This window comes from Tyto alba, unplaced genomic scaffold, assembly GCF_018691265.1.
Source record: "Tyto alba isolate M040663 unplaced genomic scaffold, T.alba_DEE_v4.0 Super-Scaffold_14, whole genome shotgun sequence".
NCBI lineage: Eukaryota > Metazoa > Chordata > Aves > Strigiformes > Tytonidae > Tyto > Tyto alba.
Genome location: NW_024881276.1, coordinates 60,308,059 through 60,328,092, shown reverse-complemented (window position 1 = coordinate 60,328,092; position 20,034 = coordinate 60,308,059). Strand labels below are relative to the sequence as shown.

At 43.4% G+C, this 20,034-nt stretch overlaps 1 protein-coding gene across 4 annotated transcripts in view; it reads right to left on the bottom strand.

The window, feature by feature from the left end:
- Positions 1-663: 663 nt before the first annotated feature.
- USF3 (upstream transcription factor family member 3) overlaps positions 664-20,034 on the bottom strand; it is a 34,678-nt gene continuing 15,307 nt past the window's right edge. For 2 of the 4 annotated variants that reach the window (XM_032995620.2, XM_032995619.2), the window contains 5 exons: positions 19,131-19,195; positions 16,962-16,990; positions 14,565-14,647; positions 12,912-13,008; positions 4,676-11,788 (listed from right to left, as the gene is read on the bottom strand). In XM_032995620.2, coding sequence (XP_032851511.2) covers positions 5,316-11,788; positions 12,912-13,008; positions 14,565-14,647; positions 16,962-16,990; positions 19,131-19,177 — 6,729 coding nt within the window. In that variant the 5' untranslated portion in view covers positions 19,178-19,195 and the 3' untranslated portion in view covers positions 4,676-5,315. Of the gene's footprint in view, positions 740-1,595; positions 4,383-4,675; positions 11,789-12,911; positions 13,009-14,564; positions 14,648-16,961; positions 16,991-19,130; positions 19,196-20,034 lie in introns of those variants that run through there. The other 2 variants (XR_004407508.2, XR_006164910.1) reach the window with 2 other exon arrangements.

The window sequence follows — 20,034 nt, the reverse complement described above, 5'->3', positions numbered from 1 at the left end:
GTTTCCACTCAATGGGCAAGATGTTGCAATTGCTCCTGATGCTGAGAGCAGAGCCTGAAGCCCTGGGAAAGGGCCAGTGGCTGGAAGCTGACACCGACCTGTCACTGGCACAAACTGACCTACAAAACTGAACACAAGCAGCCTGGCCAGTGTGGAATGGCAGGGGTGATTAGTTTACAGTGGAGAGGAAAACCAAAACAATTTAGCAATTAAAAATTAACAAAAATTACTTAACATCTCATTTCCTCTCTTTAATGTGAAATATCCAGACTAGCCACTTGTTCTTCCTAACGGCGTATGAGCACGGACGTGTGAGAAGCTGAAATCTGTGGCAAACTCACAAGTTGCTCTTAAACCAGGGGGACCTGGCCAGATCCAGCATTCAAAGACCATCCTGGACAGTCAATTAGACCAAAGATTGCACAACAGAGGCAATTTTTCTTTAATTAAATTCTTCTAAAAGCTAGTCAGCAGGGTAAATAGTACAATCTGGGAGTAAAGAACGGCATTTGGACAAATGCATTTATATGAAGCTCTCACAGATAGGTCTGCCTACCTTTCTTTTCATAGCAGTCGTCCTGATCCCACACCAGTGCCACAGGGTCATTTAGCATCACTTATGGCACGTAAAAAGACTCACACTGGAATGTGGTTGAACTTCAACAGAAATTGCCATATTCAGGGAGGGTAATGAAATGATATTTCTCCATCCTGGTCTTGGCAGGTTTCAGAAAAAGTCCTGAGAAGGACAACAAAGTGGCATGGTGATTACGCAGGAATCATGCCCTGTCACAACAATGTGAGGTACAATCCTCTAGAGAAAACTTAGAGTCACATTGGTAATTACTTTATTACTTTTAAGCCACACACCACAACACTGTGCAGTTCCTGCAAAATCACAATCATCTTTGTATCACTAAAATGCCTGTATTGTGATTGCCTGCACTACAGGCATCCTGTGAAACAGGTGACTATTTTTGGCTGTCTTTGTGAATAGGAAAGGGGTACTGACACAGCTACTGCCTCTTCAGAAAATGCTGCACAACATTAAAAAAAAAGAAAAACCACCAACCTCCAAAATCTCAGTCGACATACTCTTTTGTGAACACTCAGGATTGCATTTAACCTTGATATAACACCAGTGAAATTAATAGTGAAATCGATATGAAGAAATAAATACATAGAATAAAATATAATAGACTAGACTATTTCAGTTGGAAGGGACCTACAACAACCATCTAGTCTGACCCCTTCAGGGCTGACCAAAAGTTAAAGCATGTTATTAAGGGCATTGTCCAAATGCCTCTTAAACACTGACAGCCTTGGGGCATCAACCACCTCTCTAGGAAGCCTGTGCCAGTGTCTCACCACCCTCTTGGTAAAGAAATGCTGCCTAATGCCCAGTCTGAACCATTCCCATGCGTCCTATCGCTGCATCCCAGGGGGAAGAGCTCAGCACCTCCCTCTCCACTTTCCCTCCCCAGGGAGCTGCAGAGAGCAATGAGGTTGCCCCTCAGCCTCCTTCTCTCCAAACTAGACAAGCCCAGAGTCCTCAGCAGCTCCTCACTGGGCATTCCTTCCAGCCCTTCCACCAGCTTAGTTGTCCTCCTCTGGACACATTCGAGGACCTTGACACCCTTCTTAAATTGTGGGGCCCAGAACTGCACCCAGCACTCAAGGTGAGGCCGCACCAGCGCTGAATACAGCAGGATGGTGACCCCTTTTGCCTGGCTGGCCATGCTGTGTTTGGTGCACCCCGGGATGGGGTTTGCCCTCTCAGCTGCCAGAGCACAACTGCTGACCCGCACTGAGCCTGCTGCCGACCAGCACCCCCAGACCCCTCTCTGCAGGGCTGCTCTCCAGACACTCCTCTCCCAGTTTACACTTGTGCATGGCATTACTCTGTCCCAGGAGCAGAATCCAGCATTTGTTCTTGTTGAATTTCATCCCATTCATCAGAGCCCAGTGCTCCAATCTATCTAGATCCCTCTGCAAGGCATCTCATCCCTCGAGAGAGTCAACAGCACCTCCCAGTTTGGTATCACCAGCAAACTTGCTAACGGTGCCTTCAACTCCTGCACCCAGATCACTGATAAATGTAGTGAGCAGGGCTGGCCCTAGAGTTGAGCCCTGAGGAACAGCACTGGGTCCAGCCAGATGTGGCCCCATTCACTACAACCCTTTGAGCTCTGCCCTTCAGCCAGTTCTTCACCCAGCGCAACATGAACCCGCTCATCCCACAGTTGGACAGCTTGTTCAGAAGGATGCTCTGAGGGACAGTATCAAAAGCCTTATTAAAATCCAGAAAAACTACCTCCACTCTCTTCCCTTCATCCACTGGTGGCTCACCTTATTGTAGAAGGATATCGAATTACTTAGGTCTTTCCCTTTCTGAGCCCATGTTGACTGTGCCTGATAATCACGTTATTTTTAAATGCCTTTCAATAGTAACCTGTATAATCTTCCCCACAATTTTTCCAGGAACTGAGGTTAGACTAACAGGTGTGTAGTTCCCTGGGTTCTCCCCTCACACCCTTTTTGTAGATGGAAAACCACTGGCCAGCATCCAGTCAGCAGGGACCTCCCCAGACTCCCAAGACCTTTGGTACATGGTTGAGAGGGGTCCCTGCCGTAACACCCGCTAGCTCCTTCAGCCCTCGGGTGAATCCCATCTGGCCCCATGGACTGGTGAACATTTAGCTGTTGCAACTGGTCCGTACAAGTTTACAAGCTTACTTCAGTTTTCAAAGACAATCATGAAGTAGTTTTCCCAGCAGAAGAAACTAATATGGTACTATGTGAATGCCTGGAATGATGAGCAGGATTAACATCTTTATATGAAGTCTTGGAAGCCAGGGCTTAATTTTTCACTACTTTGTGTTGAAAGCCAAATACACCATTGCACACACAATGCCATTTAAAGAGAGTGAGAATGGCTGTTTTGCTTCCCGCCCTAAGGCCCGGACAAGTAAGTAACATATAGTGTAGCTGCTGCTTCAATACCCCTGTCTTTATCATCCACAGCCCATGGAGATGCTCATTGTTAGGGGACTCATTTCCCCACCTGAGGAAGCCCCTTTGGGACCTAGTGACTTAGGGAAACCAGTTTGATCAAGAGCCTCATCAGAGAACACCCAGTCCTGCGGTGCGCTTAGTCAGTCTGGAGTTGGGGACCGGCGGTAATTCCTAACCCTCCTGCTCTGCACAGGCCACTTGCTGCCATTTGGTCAGAAGCTGCACTTTGGCAGCCCACTTCACTGTCACACTCACACAAGCTGCCTTGCTTTGAAATGAAATACATATTCAATCTGGGGTTTTTTAATAAACACAGAGAACTGATGCACCACTTAGACTTGGTGTCCTAAGAGAAGCTCCATCTGAATTAAAAAGTGATTCCCAATTTAAATCAGAACCATTTTACTTAGCTTTGCAGGAAAACATCAGACCCCAGGTTTCAAGAGCGGAGACATTGTCCAGACAGACTACAGACACAGCCCAATTCTTTTTTTACGCTAAAGCCTCTTTGCTTTCCTGGATCAGTATAAAAGAACTCAGCAAAAATGTGGCCCGGGCAGTCAAGCTATGGAAAAAACTTCCAGGTCCCTCTCTCTGGATCCCATTCTTGGAGATGGAGGAATACCTTCCTTTCTAACTTTCAAATTAAAAAAAATCCCTAAAAAATTTCCCAGGGAGCCTGTTCCTCCCCAGCCCCCTGCTAGCAGAGGCATTGGGGAAGAACCTGTGACAAGTCCCAGAAGCAGTAAGACAATGCACTGGTGGGCAACACACAAGTGTTTCAGGCTCTCCCTGACCAGAGAAGAGGCCCCAGAGCAGTTTTTGCCACTCCCTGGCTGGTAGGAGGAGGACTGCATACAGGGAAACCTGAAGTTCCTCGGTTTTTTGAAAAATCAAAACCAGAATGGTATTTCCAAGCACATAAAAATAAAAGACAAATATTTCTGTCTTGTTTGAAAAAAAAAGCACACTGCAGAGCCATTAAATAAATAAAACTTACCTAGTTCTTCCCCTTCCTTTAAAAGAAACAGGACCGAAACCTGTGGAAGTACTGGAGACTCGGCGCACACGCATTCACTCCGTCTCTCATGCACACACAAACGCACCCCCCTTCCTCCTGGTGCTCAAATCACAACGACGCCGTTTCAGTCTTGACACACTCATGTTCCACAATCATACGCGTTTAGACAAAAGGTGCATTCAAGTGCAGAATACTGATATTAATTCAGGCCGTTCCTGTCAGCAACGGTAAGTAAGAACTGCACCCCCAGGGATCCCCCCTCATTTTGCAGGATGCCACAGGCTCTGTCCTCCTCCCATGTGCTGCCTGGTACAACAAAGGGCTGTCACTCACAGAAACCAGAAAGCTGGTGTTTGAGCATGGGCCAAAGAAGAGGGGAGAAAAAAAAAAGAAGAAAAAAAAAAAAAAAGGCAAACAGACATTAAGAAGGTGCTAACCAAGGTACAAAACCCACCCTGAGGTAACTTGCAGCATATGAACAATGAAATGGCAAGAAATACGACTGCTGTCTCTGCTGACTACACCAGAAGGAGTTGTAAGCTACATTAAAACATTGACCAAGTCTAGCAGTAACTGTTAAAACAGCTCCAAACAAAATCCTTCTTAGAAACAGAAAGTCATGGGTTAAAGAAATCTGAATTTTCGAAACCAGTATTTTTAATTGCTGACCACGGAAACACATAGTAATTTTTGCCAGGTAAAGTCAGCCTTAACTCAAGTGCATGTGACAAGCTTCAAACAGACAAAAGCTGCACAACAAACGCCTTTATCAATTAACGCTGGGTTCACAGAGACTTGACTTGTGTTGAGGCTCCTGAAGATATTTTACAAAGGAAAAAGAGAAACCCAAGCCACTTCAAATTCATCTGTAATTTCAGGTAAACACATCAGAAACAAAATGAAACCTGTAGCATTTGTTTCCTGTCTCCCATATGGATGCTCTCACTCCTTTCTTTACTGAGGGTGGCCCTTACCCTGGAACAATCAGACATCAAACTTGATTGTTGGAAAATCAACAACCAATATTTGCACAGCTCTTAATGTTGCATCCTTACTGTTTACTAGTAAGTAAGCATTGCTATAGGCACTGGTGCTTTAAAGTCAGTAAGGTGGATGGAAATACAGTGTGTGTATAAATACGAAAAGTACCCATATACATACATTTAGGCAAATAAACAGTGTTGCTATGAATGGTCTCTTCAGGGATGCCAGTAAGATCCACTTTCTTCTTCTTAAATATATAAACAATGCATCAGACTAGAAGTCAGTCTATCAGTTTTCACACTGCTGAGCTGCAGTCGTGACCTAGAATATGGCTTATATTATGGGCAGGTCGGTTTGAGGACTGCTTGGAAGAATCTGAAGCAGATGTGTTTGCAATGGAAAGCAAAGGCGACATTGCTGAACCATCTGGAGGAAGAGCTGTGGCTATTTCTGGAAACAAAGATGTTAAGTTAAAATTGGATAAGTGCGACGTGTTGGTCATGTGCATCGGCGGCATATCTGGAAGCAAAGGAAAACTTGGCTGAGCAAACCCAACAGGCCTGGGAGGAGACAAAATGGATCCAAATCGATTGTTTAAACTTCCACTACTCGGCTTCTCCGTGCTTGGGTTAGGAAACATCTGATTGGGAAAGTAAGGGATAGAAATGTCGTTGGAAAGGGTAGGGTGGGCAGGAGAGTAAGGCGGGTAGAAGGATGGCAGCGTATTCTGCGGATCAACCGGGATTAGAGCTGGTGTCCGAGTGGCACTGGGCTGAGTGACTGGTGGGATGAAAGAGGCATTGGCATTTATTGGTGGATTCATGCCACCCTCCGGAATGAAAGGGAATCCAAAATTCTGAGAGAGAGTATGTTGGTCAGGGGCTGCATTATCATTAGACACTTGAGGGCCATCGGACATAAATCGGACAATGCTGCCTCTTTTTTCTATCGCGGGCTGCTGGCGCCCAAGGATCATACTGCCGCTGGTGGACAGGGGAAGATGGGGAAGGCTAGAGTCAAAGACGTTTCCATGCCTTTGATTTCCGGATCGATTCCTTTCGGGCTGACGTATTTTAGAACCTCCATTATCTTGCAGAGGATGCCTCGACCGCTGAGTAACTGAAGAATTTGGCTGACGAACGGAAGGTTGCCCTTGCTCACCATTTCCATGAGAAACTGCAGGGTGAGGGTGAGTCGGCCTCACAGCCCCGTGCATGTTGCTAGAAACAGGCGTGTTCATGTGGCTCTTAGTTCCATGACTCTCCGTCATCCTCATGGGATTGGACTTCTGCACAGAGATGTTGGGGCTTGTATTGCGACCCTGAATGTCTCCTGAGGAAGAAGAACTTGAAAAAGGAATACTCAGAGAACTGTTCCTTGTGTTAATTGGACCGATAGACATGTCACAGCTCTCCCTGCTCTGGCCGTCACCATCTCTTCGGATGTGGACGCTCTCTCGCGCTGGGGGACAGTTGTACTCAATTGTGGAGGAGGCACCACACTGCGTGTTCCTCTGATGTTCTGGGATTGATCTTTGGCTTCCACTCACTTGATCTCCAAGGTGAGGGGCAAGTAAACTCTGCATAAAACTTTGGTGGCACGTGTTTTCATTTTCCCTTGATGGCAGGGTATTTCCTGTTGGAATACCCTGTACTGGCTGGTAGGGCAATCTCTTCTGTCTCTCTATGGATGGCCCAGTATTTTGACCAATTCGAAATGCTTGTGACTGCATTCCCCTGAGAGATGACACAGAATTACCAATTTCACTGTTTCTTGAAGCCTGTACATCGAAATTGCCTGTTGGCTGCTGATTGGGTCCCGCTGGTTTAAACGTTTGGCAGTCAGAAAGCCGCTGCACATCTGAGCCAACTGTATGGTCGACAGATAAGCGGCCCTGCATATTATGAATCACCAACCCTTTATTTCTAGAAACATCAAGATAGCTTCTCATTTCAAGCTGGTCAGAAACCCTAGGGCCTTGAAGAGATATTCCTATTCTCTGTTCTGAATTAGAGGGTGTCTTCCCAATGAGCGCCTCAGCAGAGTAGCTGGAAACTCTATTTCTTTCCTGCCTATGAGGGGTGCAGGTCATGTCTGATGGTCTGGTTACGATACTGGCCTGGGACACCATCTGCTGCTCTAAGCCCCTTGAGGTCATGAGCCTTTGCATCTGATTGTGCCCTGACACATGTTCAGAAGCTGAACCTTGCTGTCTGCTGCTAACATCTTGTTGCTGTTGATGCATAATATCCTGATTTATATGGCTCTGAGGGTGGTTATGATGGTTTCTACTTGTTGCAGGATTTTCACAGTTCTTTTCAGGCTGGGAAGCTCCGAAGTGCTGCTGCATCTGCTGCTGCATTTGCTGGTGGTGAGGGTGAGGCTGACCACCTTTTTGCCGTGTTTGATCACTCCCGTGGTGTTTTTGCTGTAGAGAAAGCTGAGTGGCTTGTGTTCCCTGGATGAGATTTCGCTTCTTTTGCATCTGCACCTCCTGCTGTATTGTTCGCTGTTGGTGGACACTGTGGGGTTGAGAGTGGACCGAGCTTTCCCCGTGTGTGACATGATGCTGCAGCTGATACAAGTGGTGCCTTTCTCTTAACTGACCAGCCTGCTGCTGCTTTAAGTATGGATGATTGCTGTGAAGGTGAGATACGCCTTGAGCAGGAACATGCTGGATTGGCTGCAAGTGCTGCCCTGCCTGGCCTTGCTGCTCTGAAATTGATGGCTGAGAGCTGCACTGAACTTCAGGCTGCCTCAACGCTGGCGTTACGAAGTTGCTGTTGGGCGGGAATAACCTGTTAAGGCCATCGGGGTGCCCTTGGTTGCTCACTGATGCCACCGGGTTGGATGAATTAGGAGGAATCTGGCCGACTAGCATCTGTGTTTGATCAGCAATGCTCTCTGGTGTTCGGTTCATCAGTGCCATCCCCTCAAGCCGTATGGGCACTGTCTGGCACTGCTTCTGCCTCTTTGCTGTAGAAAGCAGAAGGTCGTCCTGAACAGCCCGCTTGGCAGAGTCTTTGCGGCCTTCATGATTTTGCTGCTTTAAGTGTGGTTCCTGCAGCTGGGGAGCTTGCATGGTGCTTGCCCTGATGGCATTCAGCTGTTCCTGAGCATATTCACTCAGCATAGCGGGTCCTGGAGACTGATTGACGTATGTGCTAGACGGGAGGGAGAGGCTCACAGTTGCAGGGACACTCGGTGGCTCTGAAGACTGGGATAAGGTGGAGCAACTCACAAGGGGATGGACAATGCGACTCTGGTGTATCAGATTATTCACGCTTAAACTGGTTATGCTTGCTGACTGGGAAGTGGAAATGTGCAAAGAAGTGTTTGATGTTACCGCACCTCCTACAGAGCAGCTTGGCTTTTCAACCTGTCTTTCAACATTTGTCTGTACTGTATCTTGAGCACTGAATTTGCTTGGTGCCGCTTCCAACGGCCCTGCATTGTTTTCTTTCACTGGTTGAGGTTTAAAAGGCTGTTGCTCTCTCTCCAAAGGTGCAGCCTCAGCTGACTTAGAGATGGCATCCCTCATGCTAACCTGTATTCCTCCTCCACCTTTCTCAAGGTTTTCCTGGTCAAAAATAGCTCTTGCTGCAAGAGCTACGATGTCAGTCTGTTCTGAAAACGTGCAGCTGTTACACGTACTGGTTGAGGTGCTGCTGGTGATGTCTTCTCTCGTGGTATCCGGCAACATAGATGCAACTGAGAAGCCTCGACTGCTGCCAGAGCTAGTTGACATCGGGGAGTCTGCCTGCCTGCTAGCGATAAGGGAAGCACTGACTACTTCCTGATCAGAAATGCAGGAGTGATGCTGGGGAAGAGTATCACCTTCCGTGTTCATTAGCAAGAGTTCTTGCTTCTCAGGCAAATCAACATTTGATTCTGTTGATTTAGAGTTTTCCATGGGAAAATTAGAATGTTCGCCCTGAACAGTAAAGGAAGAGGGTTTTTCCACAGCTGTTCTTTCTTTTGTGAGATCAGACAGCATTTTGGTTAGACCCTGTCCTTCTAACAAGTCCGCGTCTTGCATTACCACTGAGGAATCCCCCGTGATGTTGCAGGACTCTGAAATCGCTCCTGCCTTGGAAGCATGACCTGCTGTGCTGCTCTGTGCTGCTGACATCCCAGTGACCCCAGAACATGTCGCATGTGCTTCGGTATGAGAGGACGTTAAGGTGCTGGGGGGTTCACAGGGTTTGGGGGACTCTGACAAGGCTGAGCTGGTTGGCGGGCGGTTCTGAGAGCCCTGGGCCTGCTGGTGAGGAGCAGCATCTCTGGCAGGCGGCGGGGCGAGCGCTGGCTGCTCTGGCACCCCGGACCCCAGGGCCGAGGAAGCGGGGGCCTCTGCCAAGCTCGGCTCGGGGACCGAGCGGGTTTTGGCTGCCTGTTCGGAGCTCGCAGGCTCTTTGGAACAGCATTCAGAAACGCTGACGCCACCCGACGCCACAACGCCGCTCACCCGCGACGTCGTTAAGGCCTGCGACACGGACACCGCTGGAGCGTTTTCAAGCAGCCCCTCGCCGGTCGAATGCTTTGCCACCATTTCCACGGGAGCACAGTCCGCCTTCCCTGCGCCTCTGCAAGGAAGTGCCGGGCAGGACATTTTGCTGTTGACTGCTTGGTGTTTCTTTGTACTTGGCTTTTTGTTTGTCCTTTTTGATTTTGTGCTAGATGGCAAGCCAGCAGCTGCTTTTTTGGGGGAAGCGTTTATTGAATTAGATGCACTGGTTAATACTGAAACCTCCGCAGGTACTGAAGATGCCACAGAAGCTGGTAATGACACACAGCTAACTGTGGCAATCTGGTTATTGCCAGTTGTGGGATTGGTAGGATGGCTGAGAGACAAGTGTAAGCAGCTCTGCCCAGCCATTTGCGATATGCTTTGATTGAGGTTAGCTAAAGCACCAAACGTATTGAGGGCAACATTGGTATTTGGATCTTCGCTGGTGGTGGGTTGAATAATTTGCATAGGGGCTTGACTTGAAGCTCCAGATGAAGACATCACAGGCTGCAGTGCAAAAAGCTGCCCGTTTAATGAGATAGTTTGCGGATGCTGTTGATTGGACACTGTAACTGAAAACGTCTGTGTAGAACTAGAAGATGGCAAAGAAGATGGTCTTGGTAATATATGGACAAGGTGTTTCCCTCCAAATGTCTGTGGAAGAGAGGCGTTTTGCACGGAGCTGCTAGAGTTCGCAATGGCAGTCGGCCCATTCATGGAAGCTCTCACAGAAGCAGAAGGCTGAGCGGAGAGGAGGGGAAGAGGATTCTGGTTAGCAGCTTGTATAATTACAATCTGCTGACTAACGTTTTGGCTGGGTACTTCTGCTCTCACAATTGGAGGGCACGGAGCTGGGTTCGGAGGCTGGAGAATGATGACATTCTGGTTAGCTGGTGCTCCTGTAACGGCTGATGCCACCGGCTGAGCCATCTGAATCACCTGCATAGCTGAATTTAATGGAAGGATATTTCCTGCAGCCTGAGTTTTAACCTGTGGCTGGCTGATTAATGGCTGCATAGGTAAGGGAGGGCATGAGGGCAAGGTAACTACAATCTGTTCAGCTGCCTGGCCATCCCCAGGAAGAGAAGTATTCAAACTGATACTTGTAGTCAGAGGCCTGCTGTGAGCAGAAGACAGAGTACCAGCACCGTTAGCTGGCTCATTTAATAGTGCAGTCATTAGACTGGACGGGGTTTGGCTTAGTGGCTGAACAGTATTTCCCGCTAGCTGCAGAGTCGTCCACGTGGTCTGTGTGTTTCCAGCTGAAGGCATCCGTGTAAGGCTACTCATGTTTTTCAAGTCTGAAGTGCCAACACCTGAAGAGCCTGAAAAAGACCAGCAGTTCTCTAAGGGACTGGCAGGCAGAGTGCTTATTGCCGTCACAGCCTTAACTCCTTCTGCAGAAGTCACGGGCATGCCAGCACTACTTACTAAATCTGTACTTTTGAGGACATTTACAGAGGAAAAACTATCTGCAGTAGACAGTCTCACAGAGGGCACACAAGTTGTGTCTGTGGTTGAAATGACACAGCTTTCCTGAAGGTCACTCCTAGAACTGTGTGTACTTGAGCAAGTTGCATTCACCTGCTGAACCTGGGAGGCTTCCGTGGAGGCACTAGAAGGAAGGCTGATTCCCTGCAGGAGCGTTTTCTTTGTTAATTTAGTGCCCTCCTCATCATTTTTGCTTTTGGGGAGATTCTGATCATTCTGTGGTGCGTTACTTGAGGAACACTGTAGCTCCTGCTCTGTTCCAGCTCGAGATGTGCTCTGAGAGCTGGCAGTAGCAGCGGTGAGCACGCCTCGCTCGTCCTCTGGGGTGGGGAGCTCCAGAATATTCCCTGCTGGAGCTGTTTGAGCAGATGCCAGCGGAGAAACTGTAGCTTGCGACCATGGCTTGTTTTCTGCGGGGTAAATACCAGAAATTGTCACTGGAGTCACTAGGTTGCAAGTTCTCTGGACTGGCACAACATTGGCTGTTTGCTTTTGTAAATTATGACCGACATTAAATGTTATTCCCTGGACAGGCGCTCCCTGGTTATTTCCATTGGGTTGACTCCCATTTGAATAGACAATGATGTTCTTTTGAACCTGATCACCAGGAATAACAACCGAGACCTTTGCGTTTTTGAGATTTCCCTTCCAGTGGATTGTAGGGTCATCGTACAGGCAAATATCATTTGCTTTCAGTAGTTCGATGTATCTCCCATTTTCCTTTTGCAGTTCATCCAACTGTTTCCGGAGTTTTTTTATCTCTTCAGCTACAAAACAGTGAGAGCACTCCATTACATCAGCACCAGAGCAAGCACTAGGTAATGTTACCACACCACTTGGAGAGTAACTACTAAGCAGGATTGAAATAAATTGTTAATAATGTATGCTCTCTTCAAATGGTTAACGTAGCAGAAATGAAGACTCTTATCCTGATAAGCCTCTTTACTGAGCGGGAAAGTGAATGAACTTCAGACTACTCTGTTACCAGTAGCAGGATATGTCAAATTATTTGGTTAAAAAAACCATCAGGACTAACTCAGATGAAAATGAACACTAATCACATTGTTTAATTACTGAAGGAAAGACAAGTACATTAATTTATCTTTTTCTTTTCCCTGATGCTTTTCAAATATTAAAACTGTTTTTATTTAATTGATAAACTCATGACTTTCAAGGACAATTAACTTTCATTACATCTAAAAATTATATGCAAAATTAAATACAAAGCACTTAAGAAAAGCCACAGAAACCAGCAATGCACTTCGAGACAGCTCACCTAACTAGAAAAATCACATCGTTTTTTCAAACCCAGTTACATTGACAAGGTAAAAATAAACTATTTAGAACTGCATTCTATGGGTAGAATTAAAAATCACAAACCACAACATTAGCTCTGAGATTATTTCTGTCGTACTTTCTTCACTGTATATTCATGCATCTGTTCAAGAATATTTTACATGATACATTGTATTTTTTTAAATAAGGTGTTATCATTTTTACAGCATTTGAAAGGAAAAATAAAAAGCTCTATGCATGAAGGAAACTCCATATTTTCAAAGAAAAAAAATCTAACACTGAAGTTTGTCAGAAATCATTTAAGTCTCTACAGCAGAATAAATCAGGACAGAATGTACTAGATGGTGTCACATCACCTTGAAGCTCTGTAATTACTTTACATCACAATGTGATTGCTTCATTATCTCACAGCTATGTGCAAGAACACACACTTGAGTATTCTGTTGGCTTCTTGTTTCAAGATATTCTAAGCAGCTGTATCTCCTGGGATTCTCGAGTTTGTCGATCCAGGCTTTGTTGTCAGTCAGCACTAACAGACACACAGTGGAAGTGAGTGACAGAAATTCTAGAGCCTCCAGCAGCATCTGTACTTACCCTGTTCATTGTTCCCTCCATTTAAGAGAAGTTCATCATTCTGTCTTTTCATTTCTGTTATATACTTAAAGGCCTGATCCAGGATCATGTTCTTGCTCTTTAAAAGAAAACATACATACAAAATTAGGAGAAGAGTCTATCATTGGTAGATCCATTAATGATCAGATTGCACTTGCTCCGAGAGGTCTTTATTTTAAAAATGTGCTAACCTGAATGATTCTCTGAATATTGTTGGGTGGGGTTTTTTTTGGTTTTGTTGGGGTTTTTTTGTTTGTTTGTTGTTTTTTGTGAGTGTGTGTGGCGGGGTTTTGTTTGTTTGGTTTTGGTTTTTTAAGATGAACCATGGGTTTCATGAGTGATACTCTCTCTAAAATGCCACGAGTTTTTACAGAATGACATTTTCAGTGCTGGAGCTGACATCTTCTGATGCCTGAAGCTAGATACTAAGGCCACAGAACCTGAACAGCAAGCACCATTTCTTGCTGAGCAGCCTGAAATTTGTGTTCTCTAATAAACACATATATCACATGAAATTTCCAGGATACTGCCTTGTAAATATTTTATTAGCAAAGAAACAAACATGGAAAAATTATCCAGGGAGGTGTATGCATAATTTTGAAAGTAATATACTGGAGAATATGGGAAGAGAAAATATGCCATAACCTCACCATCTTCTTCCTTTTATGAAACTATGCTTATTCTGCTTGCGATCTTAATTTCTTCTTCTACTGTTCTGTAGGAACAGCCTCTGTTATAGATTCCTCTGTCCTGAAAAAGATGCTTCTGTGCATCAATCTCAAAACATTTGTCTTGCTTCATCTTTCACAACGACAGTGCCTTAAATTGCTATTATTATTTCACCTTCTGAATTGCTTTCGTCTCATTGTATGAAAGACAATAAAAATAAGCATGCATGCAATTCTATTTACATCTTAGGACGTGAAGGGATCACCAGCAAAGGGACTGGAGAATTACCTAAAATATGATCTTGCTTAACCCATGGCTTTTACCACTCAAGCATCAAACAGATGACATTAAACAGCATCAGTAGAAAATGACTTGACAAAAAGGAGTTGCACAATGTAACCAGCAGCCCACTGGCCAGATCCAGCCTACTTCTGGCTCACCCCTACTACAGAGGCAAGGGTGAACAGCTACAACGCAACAGGGCTGGCAGCAGCTGAGATAGGATTTTCACCTTCTGTTACCAATGTTCAGGCACCCTGAACTAGAACTTCGTGTGAATCAGACACACCAGCAGACATCAGCAAGCTGACCAAATCGCTATGGACAAATTAGTCTAGCTTGCACCTGCTCAAAAATACTGCATGCATGAACTGTGGAGAAAGTCAGTCACATGTCCAGCTCATACCATTTCATTCCTTCAGCAGTCATACACAACACTTCCAGATAAAAAGTTCAAAATCTGCATAATTACGTTCATGTGGCTCCGCACTTCCAAAAAGGAATTCTATTATATGTCATATAATTTTTTACATACTAATAACTGGTAAGATTTTTGAGCATATTAATTCAGGCAGTTTTGCCTTCTTCTTAAGACAAACAGCAAAATAAGTATTTATACTTCTACAGACAAGGAAACACACAAGCATTTTACAAGAAAATTGTATGCATGTCTGAATGGATACTCACCTGCTTAAGTGCTGGAGAGCAGGGAATGAGTTCTCCAATTCTGTTTATCCCAGCATTAATCTTCTTCTTTCGATGTCTCTCCACTAAGCAAAAATAATATGTGCTGTGTCATCCAGTTGGGCAAGTCAGCACAGCAGCAGCACAACTACTACCAATGGAATGGCTCATAAATACATTATTTCATGATGTATTGGAACCCTTAGTAACTTGAGAGAGGAAAAAAAAAAAGTTCTCTAAAGTAAACCTCAGTTACTGAGGGGAATTGAGAGCTGCAACATAACCAGCAATATCTTTAAAAGGTGGGGATGCTCTGGACCCCTTTGTGGAAAAGAAGAGTTACTGCAACTCAAATTTCAGGTTTTGATAATGCTTTCTAGCTGAGTTTTATGAAACTCTTTTCACAAAGCAGATTGATTAAATTTAGGCATACAGAAAACAAATGAACAAAGATTATGGAAAGAATCGGTTTCATATTTGGGAAGGAAATCTGTCTCTCTTAAACAGTAATGTCAACTTTAGCACCAAGAGAAATAATTTAGATTTAACCAGTTCTCAATCTATATTGATGGAGCAGCCAACACTGAATATTGCTGAAGCACTATGTATGTGGACTATCAGTTATTCTTTTTTATGTTCAAAGGTATAACTGCTCCACAAGGTCTAATTATGACTGGGAGTAAAGAAAATATTGAATGAACAGTATTCCCAGTGAATTACCTATTTTGTAGCAGGTCAGAAAATGCTTCATTTATAGTCCTCCAGTGACATAATTTACCTTTTCATGAGGCCTAAACACTGGCACAAAGGCTCTATACCACAAGCCTAGCTGTGTAAATACCTCTGGGCATGTTTTTTTCAGATAGTATTAATCTCTGTTTTCCACCCACCATAGTCAGCTTCATTCAAATATAGTTCACTTTCATGTAGTTATTTTTTTGACTATTTTGGTGTTCTGTGCAAACTAAAACTATTAGATGCCTTTTTCCCAAAGAGCCTGAAAAGAAATTCTGTCATGGCTTTGTCAAGATTCTAATCAATGTATCTTCGTTCATCATGCTGAGTATTGCCTTGTGGTTTGTGCAGCTGGGCTGATTTTGGCAGCACACAGAAACAGAGTGACCTGCAGATAATTATATTTTATTGTGCTCCTTTACAGAGGATATATGGATTTAATTTAAACAGTTTTATGTCAGTAATCTGTCACTTCAATTTATATTTTTTCAACTACTAAATTTTTTTTTTGTACTTCAGGACCGACCAGTGGCATTGAAAGGGACGGGCCTAAATATACTAAGCTCAGAAAGACAAAGTCTCTTCTTCAAGAAATTTACCATATAAATCAGGGAAGCTGTATAAATAATTAAAACACATGATCCTTGGGACTTAATTCTTTGTTCTGATAATACTTTCCATGCTTTACTCAGATTATCCAGATATTAATGACTAAGCAAGCTACAGGGTTGGAAGGAGCTGGTCCCCACATCTTGCAGAGTTCAGCCCAGTAGACAAAGACTTTGGAAAGCTATTGTCAAGTAAAACAGGAACTGATAATTAGAATGAGGTCAGCAATCTTAAAAGTAGACTTGATAAGGCTATTTCCTGATACTTCCTAATCCTTAAGAAACTGGCCATGCCCTGGGCACAGCCTGCCAAGCACGATATTCCACAGCCTTCACATGGAAACTACTCTGATTTTTCCAGTTGAGTTTGTGAAGACCACACAATAGTGCTGTTTAGTAAAAGAAGAACTGGAAACAAAGAAGAGCTGGGAACAATTTCTTAGGATAAATCAGGCTAAAACCTCTCAGACTCTTCCCCAGTTCATCCTTCTGCTGCTACTTGCAGAAGATGGCATCGGAGCTAGACACTGACTAGCTGCTGCTGGAGGGATGTGACTCCTGCAACATACAGTCAGTATCCATACAGAATTTCTGAGATACCAACATCGAGGTGTGTGCCTCAGGGACAGGCTACAGGGATATTTCTAATCCAGGGAACCTCTAAAACTCTTAGGTCAAGTATCTGTCTCTGTTTTAAGAGAGGTGGATATTATTTGTGTGTGAATGCCTGTGCTTTTTATTTTCCTTTAGAATTGAACACAACTTAAACTGTTTACTACTTAGATTACTGGCATTGGAAAGCCAGGGGCACAGTCCTACTTTCACACCTGGGCATGCTACTGTAACCTTGTGCTGTGGGAAACAGTGAACTAGAAACAATCAAGGAGCCCTTCTGCCCAGATATTCTATGCAAAGACAGAGAAAGGTGTTTGGTAGGGTGGGGTTTTTTAAGTGTACCAAACCCCTACGGAGGAACCTTCTCCACTCAAAATATATTTTACTAGTTGAAAACATCTGTGTTATTTCCAGACCCAACAACAAAGCATAATGCTCCTACCTGCATTATGTGTCTCACGGTTTTTCTTTCTGTGAAACATAAAGGGAAAACAAAGATGTGAAACAAAAGAGAAAAAATCTGCACACGAACAAATATCTCCTTTATTATTTCCATTACAGCTGAAAATACTAAATATTATATTCTGCTCTGTGAACAAGAATGTAGAAGCCTCACTCACAAGGACTGGTCTTAGACATTGGTATTAAATATTTTCTAACAAAAATTCATTCGTATTCAGACTTAAATCAATTTCAGTATAAGAAGGCACAGTGTAATACTTAATTTGCTTATTGTTACACATTTATAGGGCAGAGCTTGATTTTTATGTTTCTTTTCACTGGCAACTATTACACTATCCAGTGTTTGATAAGGCCAAATAGTACAAAAATTAGTTCTATTTCTGAGCAACGAGGTAGTTAGGTATTTGTTTGAAATGTTGCTTTTATGTTCACTGGATCAATGAAATAGGAAAAAATGTTACCATGCAAATTGATTTTCCAGACATGTTATCTTCAGATATCATATCTTTTGGTATCAAACATGCTTCCTTTGTGTAAAAGAAAACAGAATTACCATTCCACTGCAGTTGTGCCTCAAAATTCTGTCTAGGTATAATTTGGGCACTGTTTTCCGATGTCCACCTGGGATTTCTGGACTGATGGCAACCAGGTCAGAATCACTGTGCAGTACCTCCAATGGCTTTGCTGGAAGTCAATATTCCAAATGTGTACTCCACACAAAAATCAGATGTACTGTATACATACAGTAAGCCAAATACTTTCAGGAAGTGACATAAAGCAAAGCACATGTTTTCTGTAAAAAGAAACATTCCAGAAATCTTTCAAAAGATTTCTGTCCGGCAGCACACTCTCAGTCCAGATATTTGGCTAGAGCATGTAAAAAGCAGAGTAGCATCTTCTGCTCTCCTTCTCCACTGTTATAGCACAGTCCAGAGGTAACAAGAAATCTGAAGTGAGAATGCAAGATACATGTGGATGACACACATGATTACTATGGGGCACGTATCCTTTACACTTTGAGTTGATACACGTTTATTTCTGGTAACTCACCAAAAGTAGTGTGTATTTGAGCAACTTAGTGATTACAAGACAGTAATGTTACTGCTGATGATCAGACCTGGAGATGTTTGCTAAAAAATAATGCCTAAAAATGAACATCTTCAAGTCAACTAAATTCCGGCTGAAGCCTGCACATCTGTTCTACAACTATTCAAGAAGTGATGAATCTTCTGTACATTGAGAACGGGTGCCACCAGACCAGGAATGCATGTAAACTATCACTTAAAATGCTTTCTTATTTTACAGTAAACTACAGTTCTCCCACTTATATCCAAAACAAGCATCTGCCAGTCAGAACTGATCACATATCCTAAATATGCACAATAATATATGGGCTGGAGGGACCCAGCTGCCCTTGGATTCCCATTACCAATACAGAATTCAAAATACTCTATTAGTGGGGAAAGAGTCACAAAATCCACAAAGAGTGGAAAAATTTCTGTAGGACAAATCTATGTTCTCTCTGAGCTTTTCTTATCATAAATCATATCCTATGTGGCCAGCTAGCATACGATGAATGCTGTATTTAACTAGGGACTGAAGGATTCCCCTGCCAATCAGGTGTTAGATCAAGGTGCTACTACAAAGGAATAAAAATCTGGAAAAGCTGTAACGAGATCCAAGTCACCTGGTTACAAATTTTGATCATAGTGTTGCTATACAACTTCAAGATGTATGTTTTGTTCCAGCAGAGATTTGAGAAGATCCAGATTCCACTGGGAGTTGAGGAAGGCATCTAAATTACTCTGTCAAAATTAGTACAGTGAGCCCCCTCCAATATCTACCAGGAGTCTCCACAATAATACAGGTTGCACTCTAACCAAGGTGGCGACAGAGTTTTATACACATTGGGGTAGTCAGTGTAATAATCAAAGAATCTCCATTGCCTAGGTGGCCCCGGTAGACATGTCTTCAACAAATAATTCAGCATAGATAGAGGAAAAGAGAGTTTTGTACCCATAGCTCCAAAACTTTTGGATCAACTCTGGTCTGTCCTCAGAACTTCTTGTCAATATTTTTATTGATGAATTTGTAGCTAAAAATTCTAACTACAGAACTACAAAACAGCCATTTTCCCACAGAAACTCACCGATGTTGCTTCTTAGTAGGCGTCTCATTCTCTGTCATCTCTGGCATGGTTTCGGAGAAGAGAGCCTGAAGAAAATTGTGGAAGGAATTAACAACTCCTGCGTTCTTCTGAATTCGTAGCACACAACATTTGTTACAACGTTTTGCTTTTGACCAAAAGTACAGGGCCATTCTACAATGTACACACAAGTCCATCACCTTGATGTAGAGCCACTGGTCATGTGAGCATTAAAAATGAAGTACGTTACCTAATGGGGTGCTTTGTGAACCCCACTGTCTATGATGAAGTGGTTTCCATTTCCTCAAGTACTTTAAATATAAAAACAATTATAATCCCAATTACTTTAAGGAAGCAAGAAGAAAGAGTATGTGTTTGGTTTTTGAATGGGAGGAGGTACAGCTGAACTCTCCCTCATCAGCCCTTCCTAACTGAATATGCATTCAATTCCTAGTTCTAAATAAAGCATGAATGCTAAGCAAAATACAAGCTACAATGAGGACATTTTATTAAATACAAATTTAGAGTGCTATTAACATACCAAATTACAAAACTTACTTGTATTTAAGTCACGTGCAGCTTAAAATGGCCAAAAGTGACACCCTATGTTCTCAGTTATATAAAATTCAGTTAAAATTAAAGTTATGAAATGCAGGTATACATAACAGCCTAATAAATTGCACCTAATCTGTCCTCAGCTTGAACACATCAGTAGCCTGTATTTAGACAAACACAAACATTATGAAAAAAATAAACAAAAGATGAGATTAAGTCAGTGATGGTCAAACATGCATCTACCAGAGGAATGAATTTTAGAGAGCAAGTAATATGAAGCATATTGTAGATGACAACAGAAAGAAATAAAAATCTGTTTTTGATAAGGCTGAGCTCTGTATTTAGTTTCATG